Source organism: Nannobrachium achirus (genome assembly GCF_963921795.1).
Source record: "Nannobrachium achirus genome assembly, chromosome: 19".
In the NCBI taxonomy this organism is placed as follows: domain Eukaryota; kingdom Metazoa; phylum Chordata; class Actinopteri; order Myctophiformes; family Myctophidae; genus Nannobrachium; species Nannobrachium achirus.
In genome coordinates, this window is record NC_137826.1 from 46124737 (window position 1) to 46143757 (window position 19021).

General features: G+C 42.5%; 1 protein-coding gene across 1 annotated transcript; it reads left to right on the top strand.

Moving 5' to 3' along the window:
• The first annotated feature begins 964 nt into the window (after positions 1-964).
• cdc23 (CDC23 (cell division cycle 23, yeast, homolog)) lies at positions 965-18746 on the top strand. The gene is made up of 16 exons (XM_080748456.1): positions 965-1089; positions 2565-2637; positions 4179-4316; positions 4556-4598; positions 5730-5835; positions 8186-8318; positions 10868-11045; positions 12755-12852; positions 13847-13928; positions 14365-14518; positions 14735-14854; positions 15836-15911; positions 16301-16362; positions 16466-16544; positions 16783-16902; positions 17978-18746. Exons 1-16 carry the CDS (start codon positions 983-985, stop codon positions 18125-18127), a joined length of 1719 nt encoding a protein of 572 aa, XP_080604582.1. The 5' UTR covers positions 965-982; the 3' UTR covers positions 18128-18746.
• Positions 18747-19021: the final 275 nt, after the last annotated feature.

Here is a 19021-nt window from a genome sequence, read left to right on the forward strand (position 1 = left end):
GATTCAAATCAAAGGCCCTTTATTGGCATGAGAAATCATACGTTCACATTGCCAAAACAAGTGTCAAAAAATAATAAAACCCGTTGAAAATTGGGAAAGTAGTAAGTACATACAGTTGGAGCCTTGGAGTGGCTACAGCATTGTCCTTTCGTCCTTATACAGAGTAAAACGCTTTTTCAGACATATAGCAGCAATCTTTTGCAGCCACTTTGTGACAAATAGGCTTTAAATATTATACTAAAATACCATACAAAAAAGCCTTCCCTGACTTTAATATTCAAATCTTTTTTGGAAAAACAAAACTGACACAAAACGCTAGACAGCGCCCGTGGTTCGATTCCCACCCCGTCATCGCAGAGAGTCAGGGGCACAGGAAAGGATATTCAGACATCGAATGAAGTAACCAACTGAGCTAAGCCAGCGCACTGAGGAAAGGCTGATTATACACGCTTTATACTTTATACTGGAGTCTCTACGTCCCATCGCCTGGAGGGACCGTCGCTTCAGTGAGATCAGCATCAGAGGCGTCAATTGGGCTATGACAGCTGCCATACCTTGGCTACAGAAGGAAATAATAAAATGTACTTTTCCTCGTGCCTGTTGCTAAGGTATGGCAACATGACGCGTGCGTGCAAGACACCAGTCAATGTTGCCATACCTTAGCTTTTGCTGAACTGACGCCACTGCTCAGCAGTGCTGGAAAGAATCAGAATCAGCTTTTGTCAGTATTTTTTTATCTGGCCTATTACTTGTCTGAGTATTTCTACATTGCCGTATTGATACTTTTGCTTTAAAAAAAAATCTTAATTTTACCTATTTGATATAAATTGTTAGTACTATTTATTTGTGTACATCCCATCACCTGGAGGGACAGTCATAAGTAACGCTCACCGCTGATAGGCCAAACGTCGAACCAACCTAACGCTCGAATACTCCCCGGGCCGAGCAGCCAATAGGCTGCGTCCTTATTGAAATGTGAAAAATGGCGGCTCTCTGTAGTGAGTTTGGGGATTTGAAACAAATCAAAAAGGATTTAATTTCAGTCACATCTTTATGTAAAGAGAGAGGTCTGGTGCACAGCGTCAAATGGTAAGAACCATTCTAACAATAATATTTAAACATTACATGACCATAACGTCTCTAATGCAGTTAAACACCTTATCTGACTGTCTGCTAGCTATAACGCAGACGTTATGAGCACCTGTAATATCTGCATTATAAACTCTAAACTGAATTATATTCCAATAATTAATAGTCCATTACAAGCAGTGCTAACATGTCAAATCTAAAGGCATTTATTTATCACTGACAATAGGAGCAATGCTATTGTTGCTATCAAGCTCTGACCCAAACAACTAGAGATTGTTTACTGTAAAACAAAACCTAGAGATTGTTTACTGTAAAACCCACTAACTTTAGTTGAGATGAGAAATACATATTTATCCTGCGGGGGTAATTCAGTCGTATTCATTCATTCATTCATTCATTCATGTAACAGCATAAAGAAGGAGACATACAAAAGGGCAGATACAGGCAATAATACATTAAAGTAAGTATGTATATCTGACAAAAGTCAGAATTATGTTTTTAAGACTAGTATTTATATTTGACAATTGGCAAAAAATCTGAAGTTTTAAAACTATGGTATTGATCTGACATTTGGCCAAAAAGTCAGAAATTGGAACGTTTGGAAATTGGCTTTATGCTATAACTTACTGCAATAGAACTAAGTTTTATGACTAGTACATCAAGTAGTAGCCTAGTATAAAAGAGTCAAGAGCTGCATCAACAACAACAACTTCACAGTCCTGAGACATGATAGTCCCTGGACGTGGCATCTCCGTCCCTGGAACAAGATGCACACTTTTCCTCCAAGGTGGAAAGTCTGGTGAATGATGCGATGAGGGTTCTGTTTTGGGGGGTAAACCCCTGTCCATACTTCGACCGAAAGATTTCTGTCAAAAGGTCCTTTTCGACCATAAAATGATATCCCTTGCGACTTCTGAAAAGTATGATTAGACCGAATGAGAGTTCAGAAATTTGCACGTCAGAAAACACAACTCACCGAACATTTCGGAGAAAGTATAGACAGTACTTTAATGTGCACTTGGAATGGTTCATTACGGTCTGGAAAGAAGTGAAGAATAAGGACATGATGTCAAACACAATTCTAGAAATGATTGTTGATCTTGAAGTTGTGTTTAAGATCTTGATTTTGTCTGTCATTTCTAAGGGGTGGAATTTAGTAGTGTGTGAGTGAGGTGGCATGTGATTATGACAGTAAATAGTAATGTTAAACTACTAGATGATTATTACTTTACTTTACTTTTTTTCTTTGTCTTTGTTTTTTATTAAAGAAAAACTAAATGCTGTTGTTTAGACCACACTTGATTTCTCAGATTACTTGTTCATTGTACGACATCAAATATTGCACAGGATTTTAAACCTAACAGTCGTCTAGAACTAAAGTGGTTTAGTGATTTGACTGAAAGTTCTTTGGCTCAAAATGCAGCTTACATCATCAAGATCATCAATTTTTTTACTTCCTGTGTGTGAATGTTCAGGGCTTCAGAGCTGGCGTTTGCGTTGGAACCTCTTTCCAAGGATGACTTACCCACACCACCCCCCTTCACAGAGGTTTGTCTATAAGACACATAATAAATGTCCTTTTCTCATGCAGTATGTGAAAAGGATTACCTGATTGGGCCAGATGGTGGCAGTAGTGCGTACCGCCCTACTTTACCATCTGAGATCTCTCGGGGGGAGTTGATAACACTCGTAAAGTCCCAGGCTGGACGAATCAGCGGCAGCTACGGGCGGGCTCTGAGCAGCTCTGAGCCAATAGAGTCTGATTGCAGACCACGTGGAAACCCAGGAGGCGGATTCATGCAGACAGGCCAATATGAGTGGTTGGAGTTGGCACTCCCAGACTGTGATAGAGAGACGGACCCATCCAATCACCTGCTAAAGAATTTGAAAAAATGTCCCACCCCTTACATCGAGTCTGCCCGAGCGATCCCAGATGATGGTAAGCAGAGCGGTATGCAGCCAGGCATACGCACTGCTGCTATCATCTGGCGCAGTCAGGTTATGAAAAGGATGGCACGAACAATATTACTAAAACATTATCATTTTACATATTGTGTTAATTGTTTAGGACACTGGTTATCTTATTTGGTTGCAGTACCCCCTTATACTGATTTCTGAAGCCAAGTAGCCCCTTCCCCTGACTACAGCATTTTGCGTATACAATTTACATCAAAAGTCCAGTTCCCATGCCAATATGTTCAAAATAAAACCGCATAATGGTAATGGCAATTTTGGCTTCTGTTCAATAACAGTTGTACTAGTCAAGGGTATTGATGTAATTTGGTTTAACAATTTACAGATGAGAAGGTTCACACAACGACTGTCAATGTTTTGTCATTATTACCCATAACAGTTAAATACATATTCCCATTTTCTCCTGTACCCCAGGCCCTGCAGTACCCCTGTTTGAGAAACACTAATTTAGGAAACAGCGCTAGTGTGGGGAGGGATCCTTTCACACTGTTTCTTAAATCTCACAATAGGACTTACAGGCCATATATATTTTTTCAGCCGTGACATTGTATTAGTGTGGTTGGCAAATGGCAACCATCCATCTTTCCGGATAAACTTTATTTTGCCGCTCTACTCCTCCCATAGTTTCGGTGGCACTCGCTCAGACCTATGTCAAATCGACCGGCTTTCTTCGGGCCTCGTCTGCTTGCATTTTGCTAAGAGATAGTTTAATTTGTATACATTTATTAGTGAATTAACCTCCATTGACTTGAATGGAGAAAAGGACATTTTCAACTTTTCCCAAATATGGAGATGACTGACATCATAGATGTCTGACGTCATAGACCACATGAGACACAGTATGTCTGCATGTGTATTGATGACATCAGGGATCTCCATTTATGGGCATAAAGGGGACAAGTGTGACTCGCTTCACGGCAACCACACTTGCAATTTCGCAGAATTGCATCTTCTAGTTTTGCTTTGATCCATGTATGGCTGATCTGTTTCTGCCCTTTACCTTTCTGTTTCCATCTCCCTGTCTGTCTGTCTGTCTGTCTGTCTCTCTCTCTGTCCTTACCTTTCTGTTTACTCCTCTGTTCTCTCTCTGTGTGTTCCTATGTGTCCACCAACAGGACGATGCTCTGGACCTGGACGCTCTGGGTTTGGCCAAGTCCTACTTTGACCTGAAAGAGTACGACCGCGCCGCCTACTTCCTGCGAGGCTGCCACAGTCAGAAGGCCTACTTCCTCTACATGTACTCTCGCTATCTGGTGAGACACCGTCCTGGATCCTTGATTGGTCTCTGTCGGGTGGAAACCCCACATGTCCAAAACTGCTATACTTTTCAGGATTCAAATTCAAAACCGGCAAAAGTAGCACTAGCAGATCTACCAAAAAGCGCAGCGTTTTGAGCTTGTGGATCTGCTACTTTTGATACTTTTGTGTGACACTGTAGCATGATTAAGAAGGGGGTGTTCATTTATGTCTCCACGTCTTCTTTTGTCTTCAGTCTGGAGAGAAGAAGAAGGATGATGAGACGGTAGACAGTCTAGGTGAGGAACATCTCTCTGTGTCAATACTATGTCTATGCATTGATGTATTACCTTGTGCTTACCTTGATTACTGTAGTGTAAATTGCTCTGGACTAAGAGCGTCTGCTAAATGTAATTGTAATATATAACTAGACCAGGTCAACCTGGTTGTGCCAGACCCCCTGTCTGTCATCATCATTTATGACATCATGCCTTTTGTAGGCATGTCATCATCATGTCATCATCATATATACCCTTTATATAGAAAACCCGGACCGACAGACATTTGCTTATGTAGGCCCTACCCATTTCATGGGTCTGGCAATAACTACGGTAATTGGGTAATTGAATAGTCATGCAAGTGGGGAAGATTACATCACTTTACTGTAAAGACAACTCTCATGCCCTATCATCACAATATTGCATACACCAGGGGTCTTCAACAGGGGGTCCGGGACCCCTAGGGGGTCCTCAGAGTTACTACATAGTCCTCCATAGTCTGAGAACTGTAGCCAAAAATAGCAGATCTACAAGCTCACATGGCCTCGCACTGTGAGGCCTTGTGAGCTTGTAGATCGGCTATTTTCGGCAAAGAGGTTTGGTGTAGAGGGGGAAAAAGAGCACACCAAGTACAGAGTGAAAGGTGAAAGTTTATTATGTATTGACGGTTCAAGTGGTTATCTGAAAACACAAATTGACATGATTCCAAAATACACTGATGATTGTACTGTCAAACGATTAAACTATACGGAATCAATGAAATCTATGTGGGGTCCCCGCTTCATCTCTCTCTCAACTAAGGGGTCCTTGGCCTGAAAACGTTGAAGACCCCTGGCATACACAATTATCGATTATTAATCTATTTCTCAGCCCTACTAACACGTGTGTAGGAGGACATTGGGTTCAAACAAATCAAACCAACACAACTCTTTTACATAATTTAACCTAAAGTTGTTTTGGTCGAGTGACCTTCAGGTATAATAGATAGATAGATGATCAGAATGCGTCCACGGTAACCCCCAGCCTCAGGGAACCAAACCTCATTACACCCACTGTGTCCTGAAGACGAGTCATCAAGGTGTTTGTAAAATAACAGACTGAACCTGGTGGGGTCCTCCTCACTCCTCTGGGTCTTCTCTGCCTCCCCCTCAGGTCCTCTGGAGAAAGGCCAGGTCCGCAACGAAGCGCTGCGTGAACTGAGGGTGGAACTGAGCAAGAAACACAGTGCAGGAGAGCTGGATGGCTTCACCCTCTATCTGTAAGTACCTGGAAGAACTGATGATGGTTTCACCCTCTACCTGTAAGAATCCTTTCACATTCCCATGGATTAACCCATTTAAATCATTTAATGCTTTAACTATTGAAAAATAGCAGAAATACAAGGTATTTTTTAAAAATCTCGATTTTTTTTTTTGCAAGTCTTTGAATATATAGATTTAAGATTTGTAACTCAAATATTTGCTTCTGGGTGGTCCCTGGAACAACATATTTTGAGATGGGGGTCCGCGGCCAAATACAAGTAATTTTGGTTTAGCAGAAGGACTTAGAAGACATTTATAGAATCGGGTCATACATATTCAAAAGACAAATGTTCATGATTTTTCAAAATAAGGAATGGTAGGTGTGGCGCTCCACCTTAGCAATCCATCTCCCAGGGCCAGGGGACAGACTCTACCGGCTGATACCGAAAATAAGCCATTTGTAGGGCAGCAAAATAGCCAATATATTTCATAAAAACAATGGTTAAAGCCTCTATCCATGATTTCTTCACCTGGTTGGCTGTATGTGAATATCAAAAAAACTTAATCTGACATATTGTTTAGGAAATGCCAGTGTGTTGGGGCTCCCTTTGTGCAGTTTCACAGATTCACAGAGACTCTTGGCCTAACAAAAATCCCTTTTTTTGAATCTCTGTGTTAACCTCTGACTTTAGCCCTATTTTGTACATTGATATACAACAGTGTTGCACAAAAATAGCTGATCTACAATCTCACAATCTGTCACATTGCGATGCGTTGTCAGCTTGTAGATCTAGCTATTTTTGCCGAAAATGTTGTGCAACAAATTATAAATGAGCCTTTAGCTGCCCTAGGGATTTGCGGCTACTACTTACTGTATGTAAGGAGGATTCTCCCTTGGTTCTCAAGCACGTTGCAAAGTGCCTTCATGGCCACAGAACCACTGGCAGGTAGCTGCTAAAAAGATACTCCCTCTGGACAAGCTGTCTCCAAACACACAGCACGCACACACTACTGGCACACATTCACGTCACATGTTTTAGAAGTAGGAACATGCACACGCAACTTCTAGCACCTCAGTGTGTGCCAGGACCAATGTACAAATGTTGACAGTCTAAACTTTACAGTGTTTCTGAAATGGGCGTACGTGTACTTGATTGTATTGAAGTTTGAAACTCTTTCAATCCATTCCTTATTTGTGATTTTATATTCTTGAAATAGCATCATATACCACTATTTATTTATATTTTAATTACAGTTTTATAAGCAAAATGTTGTTGCAGGGTAAAGGGGGTACTTGGATTCAGAAATCAGGGAAAGGGGGTACTCAAGCCAAAAAAGGCAGCCTTTAGCTGAGAGAGGGATGGAGCAGGGACCCCCACCACTATGTTAAATGTGTGTTTTCAGACATTTATTAACCCTCATTATACAACAGGTAGTTACGACGAAGCAATCTGATTGGTTGAAATAGCTATCTACCCGTGATGATAAATGAACATGTTGTTCCAGGGTAGTTACGACGAAGCAATCTGATTGGTTGAAATAGCTATCTACCCGTGATGATAAATGAACATTATTTGCTCTTATTGTTTCCGTAGGCTATGCCTTGTAAGCGGCTACGCTAGCAGATTTGATGTGAAGTTCAGGGACATAGTGAAATCTGGCATTAAAATGACGAATTTCTATTGAATATCTTAATTACAATGAAATGAAGTTCTCATGTTTTTTTTTACGTCATCTGTTGTATAATTGCAATATTACCCTCGAGGGTCGTGCTTGCTTTATCATGATTATCGGCACTTCTGCCCTGCCTACGGAACTCGCCTGTCTGCTCGTTCCTGCAGCAAGGCTGGCGTGCCGATAATCATGATAAAGCATAGCCTCTCGGGTAACATTGCTTAAATACTTTGTAAACATGACCTTTTGTTAAGCTATGGCTGTTCCTTGGAAATGTGTAGTTTCTTTCTTTCCTTTTTGAGAAGTGGTTTTCAAATGAAAGTGTCTTGAGAGAAAGTGTTGTTGTTGTAGTGGGTAATGCCGGGTGTTCAGGGTTAGGGTTAGGGTTAGCGCGGTATTTCACAAAGATGAACATAATCCAGCTCTCGCCACCCGCGAGCGCATGCACAAACGAGCACGTTCGCAGGGATTTCACAGGACCACGCCCGCTTGCCTCGCCACCTCTAAACTTCTCTGCGTGGCCAAAATAACCGCCCGCCTCTCATTGAAAATGAATTACTAGGACGTGGTGACCGCGTACCGTCTGGAAGGCACTATAGTCTTCAGTGGTTGAATGTAGAGTATGAGAGTGCTTAGACACTTAAAGCATTCTACCAAGGTCAAATTGTGTGTGTGTGTTTGTACTACACACAGGTACGGGGTGGTGCTAAGGAAGCTGGACCTGCTCAAGGAGGCGGTGGAGGTGTTTGTGGAGGCAACGCACGCCCTGCCTCTGCACTGGGGAGCCTGGCTGGAGCTCTGCAACCTGGTCACCAACATAGAGATGGTAAATAAATACACTTGTGGTTGTGTATACCACATACATATAGCCTGATTTCAGTCCGCTCAGAGAGTGGGCGGGTCTATGGGCTGGAGCCAGGCAACCACATACACATAGGGGTGTGTGTGTACTACTACCCTTTAAAACTCTCCGTTGTGGAAATAAACTAATCCCCACATAAGCCCCACATAATTATTATATTATCACCTAATTCCAGTTTTTTTAGATAATCGTCATGTAAAAGAAATGTTAATATATTTTCAAACATCTTTAAAATAGTGCAGATCTAAAAGTTCGAACTTTCTGCTCTCTCCTCATGCATTGAAGGAAGCATGAGCTCAGTTCGGGGCTCTCCCCAGGTTGGCACACATGGCAGAGAGCAGCACCCAGGATTACAGTTTAGGCAATTGGGTTACAAAATCGTGGGATAAAAATAAAATAAAAATAAAAGCTCTGCCATTTTCTTTTTTTAGTATAAAATAATTAAATGTGTCAGTGTTTCTGCCATGTGCACTCTTGTTTTTTACGAAGCCTAAAATTCAAAACAAATGTAATTTCTATTTGTTCCAATGATAAATGACAGAAACACAATTAAATTGTTAATATTTGAGTGACAATTAATCGCCAAGCAAAATGTTGTAATCATGACAGCCCCGCTACTTCTTTGAGTAGACTTCTTTGAGTATACTGCCTTCATTCTAAAGTAAAGTGTTGTGAAAATGATGTACTTTTTTCTTGCAGTCTATAAAGAGAGTCATTCAGCACCCTGTCACTGTACAAGATGTGGGTATTTTCTTAGTTCTGTTGGGGAGGAAGAGGCAATTATGTTAGCAGTCCATTCCCTGTCAGTGCTGAGGTGCAGTGCCCTCACATCCACCCACTCTTTGTTAGATGAAGCCTCTGTCATTAAACACAGTGAAAGGAATCGACCCCCCCTGTCTACTAGAGATGTGCATGACTGATCAAAACATATTTTTACTGTTATTAAGAATGATAATTAAACATTAAAATCAAAGGTTATTTCACATAAATTAAATGGGTTCTTCAGGTAATCCTTAACGTTGACCTCATTCGTACGTGGGAGGTTTTCCCAGCATCGTGGTTACAACTTCATCCTAGAAGAAACACTGCAGTAAATCCAGTAAAGAAAATGTCACCCTCAGAAACAATTAATGGATAATTCTGTGGACTGTGTGACTATGCAGTCGACACACACTGACACTCTGCACCTTAATACCATGTATAACATGCTTTTTATTATACTCACACTCACACACATTTTGCCTTCTTCTCCTTCCCTTTCTTCTTTATGGAAACTAGAAGCTCGGGCGGCCCAGCGTCTAGTCGGCGACCTGGCCAACTCGGAACAATGTAAATAGGGAATGAAAGCCCCGCCCTTTAATGCAAACCCCATTATACCTGTTTTCATAGGACCCGTTTTGACCATCTGTCTGCCTGTGTCCATTTATGCCCATATATGGAGATATCTGTATCTGTCTGTCTGTCTGTCGGCGTCCATTTTATGTCCATATATGGAGATCACTGCAGTTATAGTTCTGGGTCCATTTTATGCCCATATATGCCCATATATGGAGATATCTGTCTATCTGCGTCCATTTTATGCCCATATATGGAGATCTCTGTATCTGTCTGTCTGTGTCCCTTTTACCGGTTGCGGAAAACTCTGATGTCAGACATCAGCTCCGCATACGGGCATTCATTTTATTCCCATATATGGAGAACGCGCGTGCCGGTGGGACGAACGGTTCTCGAGATACGCGGATTACAGACACACAGACAGACAGACAGACACACACGCAGAGACTTCTCGCATTTATAGATAGATAACAAAACAAAAAAAATCAATGGAGCTTGTTGCACAAAAACTAATTTCATCCACTGTTTGACACCTGTAAAGGTCTTTTCACACCGGGGGCGAATTTGTGAAAAAAAACAAAGCTTCCACACCGACAATTTCGAAAAAACGTCTGCTATTTTTTCGCCCTTGTTTCGAATTTAGCGAACGTTCGCAGGCGAACTGTATCAAAGCAAGCTCACTATCCTATTTAAAGAGAGAGAGAGACCATGGTCGTGGGACCATCCCTTTGCATTGAGCCTGAGGGGAACAGTTTCTCCTTCTCCGTGTCGTTTCGTCTGTGTGGCTGCTTGCTAGTATTGCCGTCAGTGGTGGAATGTACTTTTAGTTACTTTACACCACTGCTGCTGCTGCGGGCTGCCTGTCTGCGGGGGAACGGTGAACCTGTGTACAGTGTGTAGTCCTCTCTGCTGTGATGTGATGTGATGGTTGTATGAGCCAGCCCCAAACAATGCGCACAACAGATCACTTTATTCAATATGGCGAATTTTATACACATATTGGCGTTGCACTTTGGTGTGTATGGGAAAAGGCGTAAGGCAAATACTGTACTTCGCATTTTCAGGGCGCTTTTTCGCGCGTTTCGCTAATTCGCCAGTGTGTAAAGACCTTCAACCTGTGATGTGACAATAATAGATTCTGATCCTCCCCCATCCCTCCTGTGTCCTCCTCCCCTCAGCTGAAGTCTCTGTCTCTGCCAGACTGCTGGATCAGAGACTTCTTCATGGCCCACATGTACACAGAGCTGCAGATGATCAAGGAGGCCCTGCAGAAGTACCAGAGTCTCATCGAGGCCGGCTTCTCCAAGAGCACCTACATCATCTCCCAGATAGCAGTGGCCTACCACAACATCAGAGGTATGTCTCACCTATTGTACAGTACATCATCTCCCAGATAGCAGTGGCCTACCACAACATCAGAGGTATGTTTAACCTACATCATCTCCCAGATAGCAGTGGCCTACCACAACATCAGAGGTATGTTTAACCTACATCATCTCCCAGATAGCAGTGGCCTACCACAACATCAGAGGTATGTTTCACCGGGGCGTCAGTGGCTTAGGGGTGGCAGTGGCTCAGGGGTAGAGAAACCGTCATTAGAACACGGAGGGTTCCCGAAAGGTTCCCAGTTCGAATCCGGGCTCCCCCAGAGTTAGTGTTGAAGAGTCCTTGAGCAAGACTCTGAACCCCTAGTTGCTCCCGGTGAGCAGGCTGATGCCTTGCATGGTTTCCACCGCCATCGGTGTATGAATGTGTTTGTGAATGTAATGCACAATCTCTGTAAAGCGCCTTGGATAAAGGTGCTATTTAAATGCACCATTAGTAACAAACTTCAGAGGTATGTTTCAGATCTCAGCAGCCAAACCACAATATAGTAAGGGAACCCATTCTGTAAAATAAAGCTTTCTTTTACTCATTAATTAGTTTTTGCCTCTGGGGGCACCGCGACCGCAGTTTTCCTGGTGAACCTGAGCGCAACGGTGGGGGCGCAGGAGTGTGGGGAACACACACCACTGACTGTTGCCGATGATGGAGAGGTTATATAGCTTTATGTATTGAGAGGAACTCTTGCCAATCTCGTAAGAGACTCGTCGCCAATTGCAAGATATTTAAAAGTTATTTGGGGCCATGATGATAACCTCTTCTTCCCACTACTAGACTAAGGATTTATATTGTCTGTGTTATTGTTTACAACCACAATTATTCACGTGTGGCAAGATTGCCGTTCCACTAGTTTTAGGCTACTAGTAGGCTAGTGTAGGCTTAGAAGCCTTTTCAGAAGTTAATTTAATGTTTTCCATTTAATGATTTCCTTTATCGCCAGGTTTTATTTTAGTTGTTTCACATAAGCTCGCGACCCTCCTTGCCCATCGGCCCCCACCGTTGGCGCTCGGGTTCACCGGGAAAACTGCGGTTTGCGGGGGCACCACCTCCTTTTTTGTGTAGAATCAGGAACCTCCCCCTTCCTCTTTCCTCCTGGGTGCTTCTGTGTTTATTCCACTACATGTTTAAGGCAGTGGTGCTGACAGAATCTACCGTTAGCAGAATCTGTCTTGACAGATCAAGAAGGGGTTGATACGATTGACTAGCCACTTTTTGCAGAAAGTGACTCGATCTGTGATCCACCAAATTACACAATCGCAAAATCGGCTCTTTTATGATCTTATTTCACATTAAAAGATCATATTAAAAACGTGTCAGTTAGCATTATGTTTGATTTGTCGGACAGTATTGGTATTGGTCGATCTTGAAGAAGATAATTAGTTATATATCCCCAAACATCCTGATCAGAGCCACCCCTTTGTCAGAGTAGAGGAGTTAGGAGCTGCATAGTAATTGGTTTAATGGCATTGGTTTGGCTTCCACGGGCATTTATTACAAAAGAACAGAACACTATTGGATTTGGTGAGATCTCACTTCAGGGCAATAGAAGCTATTAATGATAAAGGGTGATTCCTTTATCATTCTTATTGTATTTCTGTTCTCTTGACACAGCCCCAATCCCCCCCGGATCAATAACGATGCACTTGTCTCATTTTTGTTTCTTGTTCTTTCTTTAATTGTAGATATCGATCAAGCTCTGGCTCTGTTCAATGAGTTGCGGGAGCAGGATCCGTATCGCATCGAGAACATGGACACCTTCTCCAACCTGCTCTACGTCAAAGTGAGTCCACTGATGAACAGCACTAGACATTATAAATAAAGTCACTCACCGATACATCACCTTCTTAGACATTATTCTATCAATTATCTATTTTTATTTGTATTAATAGAATGGTCAAGAAACACTTAAAAAACAGGGTATATTTCTTTTTTATATATATGATCATATCGTTGCTGTCGGGCAGAAACCTTATCTCCATATTGTTTGAATGTTATTTTGTTTTTTTGTAAATTAATGCCCCTACTTGATCATACTACAGTGTCACAAAATGTGCAGATCTGCAACTTTTGATATTTGACATATGAGGTTTCCACCCGACAGAGACGATATAGGTACGATATATCCATTTGAGCCCTATTTTATGCTTTGTCGCACAACAGTGCATAAATAGTGAAAACAGCCCAGCGCACAGCACTGTGAGCTTGTAGAATATTGATTATTTTATTACATTATAGATAAACTATTATTTCTTATGTTAGATTAAATCGGTTAGTTCGATTCATCGCTGTAGCCCGAAACGACACTAATAACAATGGATGTCATACATAAATGATTAGCGTGATGTACGCTAACTACTTCATACACAATTTTGCACGTCCTAGCTGGGATTTGGGCTGAGGATAAATTGCCTTTGGGTTGAGGATAAATTGCACTTTGACCTTCATGCAATCCCTCTTGTCAAACAGTAGGTGTCCTTCCTGGCCACGTGATCTAAATGTCTAAACTAAAGAAATAGTAGAGCAGGAAGAGCAACTAGGACCACTGCACTTGTTAGTACTGTTGTAATGCTACAGACATCGAAATAATGTTGATTATGGTTATGGACTGCAGCTTTAAAGCCCTATTTTATACAAACTATAGCCGATTTACAAGCTGAGAGCTTGTAGACTGTTCATGGTTCATGGAATCGATTGTGGGCTTTCATACTTTCCAGAAGCCTATATTATGTTTGTATAGCCGACTTATATCCTCTGTATCCTCTGCGCTTTCACAGAGCATGAGGCCAGAGCTCAGCTATCTGGCTCACAACCTGGTGGAGATAGACAAGTACAGAGTGGAGACATGCTGTGTTATAGGTAAGAAATGGACAAGTACAGAGTGGAGACCTGCTGTGTTATAGGTAAGAAATGGACAAGTACAGAGTGGAGACCTGCTGTGTTATAGGTAAGAAATGGACAAGTACAGAGTGGAGACCTGCTGTGTTATAAGTAAGAAATGGACAAGTACAGAGTGGAGACTTGCTGTGTTGTAGGTAAGCATTGCACAGTGCACTTGTGCTGCCTCCAGTTTAGCTGAGCGTCTACGTATGTACCATCACAACTGCCTGGGTTTTGGTGGAGGAAAGCTCAGGCGGGGAGGGTTATATTCTTGCTGGATTGATCATTAAATGATCATAGTAAATGTTATAATGTCTCTGTATTGTCCATAGGTAACTACTACAGCTTGTGTGTCTCTGTATTGTCCATAGGTAACTACTACAGCTTGTGTTGTGTGTCTGTGTATTGTCCATAGGTAACTACTACAGCTTGCGGTCGCAGCACGAGAAGGCAGCTCTGTACTTCCAGAGAGCACTCAAACTGAACCCTCGATGCCTGGGAGCGTGGACCCTCATGGGACACGAGTACATGGAAATGAAGAACACTTCTGCAGCCATCCAGGCCTACAGGTTAGAATTTCTAACTGTTGGAGCAGATCTACAAGGTCCCAACGTGTCGCAAAACAGTGTGTTGGGAGCTAGTAGATGTTATGGGTTGGAGTAATGATGATCTTACCTCTGCGTGCATTTCCCCATTCTTGATATTTACACTCCACAAAGTGAACAACCTCCTCCACAAGAAGTTTAGCTAAGGATGTATGTTTCTTTTTTACCCCTCTCCCACAGACATGCCATTGAAGTAAACAAGCGAGACTACCGTGCCTGGTACGGACTTGGACAGACTTACGAGATCCTCAAAATGCCTTTCTACTGTCTCTACTACTACCGGAAAGCCCACCAGCTCAGGTATGTCTTTATGTTTACATTGACATTACAGTTGTTTATCAGACAGTATGTTGAGGACCCATAGAAAAGAATCAATAGTCTACCCGTTTTAGGCTGCTGTGTCTCCCCAGGTGAGTCAATAAATGTCTTAGGTGGTATGCAATACCTTGTGGTTCTCAAAGTGAGGTCCTTTGGTAAACATTTGATAATTGGCAACCGAATGGACCCTTACAGGTCTGGAACCAAATGGAGTCTTACACTGTAACCCTTGACAGTGTACACATGGAACCAAATGGACTCTTACAGGTCTGATATTCTGAGATAACAGTGTATGTTATGGAGGGCCCATTTGTACACTTATAGTTGTACGTTATGGAGTTTCCGTGAGTAATGCATACCAAAATGGGGTCCTTGAAATGAAACGGTTTGACAACCTCAGTGCTATATCACGTGGGTCTTGTCTTCTTACGTGTTGGTTGTGTGACCAGGGGCGTCACAAGGGGTAGGAAAGTGGGACTGAGTTACTGGGGCCCAAGGTGGAGGGGCCCGAATAACTTTATCTATTGAAAAATAGCAGATATACAAGCTCACAGCGCGGCACCGAGTGCCGCGCTGCGAGCTTGTAGATCTGCTATTTTTGAAAAGTTGTGAAAATGTGTGAAAATCTTTGAATATATGTATTTTTTAAGCGAACATTTCTAACTCAAATTTTGCTTCTGGGGGTCCCTGGAACTAAATATTTTGAGATCGGGGTCCGTGGCCAAATACATATCATCTTGGGGGTCCTTGACATAGGTTTCTTGCACACAATTTCACGATTTTTCAAAAATAGCAGATCTACAAGCTCGCAGCGCGGCACTCGGTGCCGCGCTGTGAGCTTGTATATCTGCTATTTTTCAATAGTTAACATTCATGGGGGGGCCCGTAGTGAATCCTTGTACCCAGGGCCCAGAATTTGGTGTGACGCCCCTGTGTGTGACCCCCTGCCGTCTTTGTCAACAGGCCCAACGACTCTCGTATGCTGGTTGCCCTGGGTGAGAGCTACGAGAAACTGGGCCAACCACTGGAAGCTAAGAAGGTCAGCAGCATTTTACTGTCTCCATGATCCACTCCTTTAAAGACTAAAGAGGGTGTCACAAAACTAGGGTTACACTGCCATCTGCAGGTTGAAACTCTCAACTGGCCTCCTCTGGCCAGTGGCCATGTAATAGTTCCAGTTTTTCATGGTTTCCATGACATAATCGTGATGAATAAGTCCTTGTTTTTCATTAATTTCACAACCTTTTAACCTGGTGTCACTATATTTTGGCCACCTTGGTATATTTCTCACATTGGAGTTATAGCTAGGATGTTGTTGATGTATTGCATTAGCAAATGTGGCATCTACGTATATTATGTCTATGGTTTTACCTGCGTGTTTGTTTGGTCTGAGATATCCAAGTTTTTTGCTGTGTTACTTTGGTCTAGTGTTACTGGAGGGCTTATTCTGTGGGAGATGTGGAGAAAATGGCTCTGCTCAAACTGGCAAAGTAAGTTCCAAGCAGAGTTACAGACTGTAAATAACTTCATTGGTATATTCATTATTCAGATTGCTGTTGTGTGTTTGGTAACATCTCCAGTGCTGTTTTACAGACTCCACGAGCAGCGTGATGAGTCAGACGACGCCGCCCAGTGTTACATCATATACATTAAGGACATCTTCTCTTGTGGGGTGAGAAATTAATACGTCTGTTCTTGTTAGCATACACGTGGAGTTAGATTACATACAAAAAGCCGGATTTATGCCTGGTGTCGCACACCTGAAATAGACAATCTACAAGTTCACGTGTTGTGCTGCGACACGTTGTGAGCTTGTAGATCGTGCTATTTTAGTTGGCGAGGTTAACATCTCCAGTTTGCAGTTGAACCAGGCTTGAATAATGTTGTTGTTGGATGGTTGGTGTCTGCAGGAACAGTTGGAGCATGCAGAGGTGAGCACTGCACTGCGATACCTGGGTCAGTATTACTTCAAGAACAAGATGTACGACGAGGCTTCCTTCTGCGCTCAGCGCTGCTGTGACTACAATGATGTGAGTGCATCCTGCAACGCTCCAACATCTGTACATGTCATATGCTGTGTCTATTTCACTATTTATCGGTTTATACTTGCATACATACTGGTGCTCTTCTTAAGTGGTGTTTTTGTTTGGTTAAACTAAAGCTCTATATTCCGATTGTAATCATTGCTATCGAGTGTTCGTTCAGTAATGGGGGGTCTCTCCTAGCCTGGCTTAGCCATACTATATCACACGACAAACTGTGTGTTAACATGGGTGGATAGAGTTCAGCTGGGCTAGGCTAGGTCTCTCCTGCTCTTTAGAAAACAGAAAATACGTTTTCAGGCGGGTTGCCAGTTTTCTTCCCATCAGGAGAGCGAGCTCTATAAAGATAATTTCCCATTTTCTTGTTCCAGTTCCAATTTTGTCTGCTAATTTTTTTGTTTAATCACTTCCAATTTAACTTGTTTCATCTTGTATCCTGTATGAGTTCTTTCTCCTGGTTGGACGGAGTTGGTAATCTGACCTGAAAATTTATTTTCTAAAGCGCCTTAGACCAGGGGTCTTCAACGTTTTCAGGCCAAGGACCCCTTAGTTGAGAGAGAGATGAAGCAGGGACCCCCACAACCTGTTCATAGAGTCCATATAGTTTCATAGTTTGACAGCACAATCATCGGTGTATTTTGGATTCAAGTTAATGTGTGTTTTCGGATATTTAACCACTTGATCCGTCAATACATAATAAACTTGACCTTTCACTGTGTACTTAGTCTGCTCTTTTTTCCTCTTACCAAAGCGCTTTGCCGAAAATAGCCGATCTACTCGCGTTGCGAGGCGTTGTGAGTTTGTAGATCTGCTATTTTTGGCTATAGTTCTCTGAATATGGACGCTAAGGTTCAAGTGGTTAAAAAAAACAAGTTTCTATCACACACAAAGATGTGGAGGCCCCCCTGTATTAACTCTGAGGACCCCCTAGGGGTCCCGGATCCCCTGTTGAAGACCCTTGCCGTAGACCCACTTGTTACTGACCAAACCGTTCAGTAGATCCCTTTCTCTGTGTACACCGCAGGCCTGTGTTGATCTCTCTCTCTCTCTCTGTGCACTACAGGCTCGTGAGGAGGGCAAGGCTCTGCTCAGGCAGATCTCTCAGGTCCGAGACCCGACGGAAACGCCGTCGGCAGAGCTGTTCGCTCCGATGTCCAACAACACACCGGTGAGGAGGCTGTCCCCTCTCAACCTCTCCTCCTTCACGCCCTGAAGACCTGTGTGTTTGTTTTTTTACTCTGTTGTATGGCCAGCGTTTGTGTGAAGAAAATATCAGATCTACAAGCTCACAATGCGCTGCAGACGTCAGCACGTTGTGAGCCTGTAGATCTGATCATTTCTGTGAATAAATGTAAGACGCACACACAGTCTCTCCCAGGGTCTCATGGGATTTGCGGGCTTCTCTGGGAAAACAAAATAAAATTAAAAAAATTGCCTTGCAATTTGTGCCATTTTCTTTGTCTACTTGCTGCAGATTTATGATTGGCAATTGCATGTCACGAGACAGATCCTGGCAGTGGTAATTCACCATCTGAAGGCGAGGGCCTTCAGGACACATTGCCAGTAATTTGAGGAGACTCTTCGTCTGCAGGCTTTTGACCACTGCTGGTTAAATTGTCTTAGAAATGCGACAAAAACTAAATGATATCCATGAATTCAAGTCTCCACGAGGCAAGTAATCACCATTTTCACCACCGTTGAGAACTCTGCTCTTGCGTCAGTAGCCCTTTGGATACCATTACTGGCCTTTTCTCACAAATAGGACTTTAATAATATTGTCCAAATCCTTGTAAGGATTTGTGGAAGTTTCTGAGAACCTCCTGTTGACTGAGTGTTATCTAGTTACAGCATGAACATGTGTTGGGAGTATTGCACATTTTCTTGTAATATTGTACATTTGTAAGGTTTTTGTTTTGAATTGAGTGGAACTCGGCAAGGACATTGAAACTCCAGAGTGTTATACCCATTCAATTTGAAGATGTGAATAAAGTTTTTTGTAAAGCAATTAAGTGTCATTCGTTGTGGATTCACACCAGACCAGTGGACAGTTCAAATAATATTTGAACTGTCCACTGGACTGTCCCAGCATTATCATATTATGATAATG

What these genes read in the sequence shown, in the direction of transcription:
- cdc23 (XM_080748456.1), top strand. Translation starts at nt 983, where the DNA reads ATGGCGGCTCTCTGTAGTGAGTTTGGGGATTTGAAACAAATCAAAAAG. An exon ending in TGGTCACCAACATAGAGATG is followed by an intron (nt 8,319 to 10,867) that starts GTAAATAAATAC and finishes TCCTCCCCTCAG; the next exon opens with CTGAAGTCTCTGTCTCTGCC. An exon ending in CGGAAAGCCCACCAGCTCAG is followed by an intron (nt 14,855 to 15,835) that starts GTATGTCTTTAT and finishes CTTTGTCAACAG; the next exon opens with GCCCAACGACTCTCGTATGC.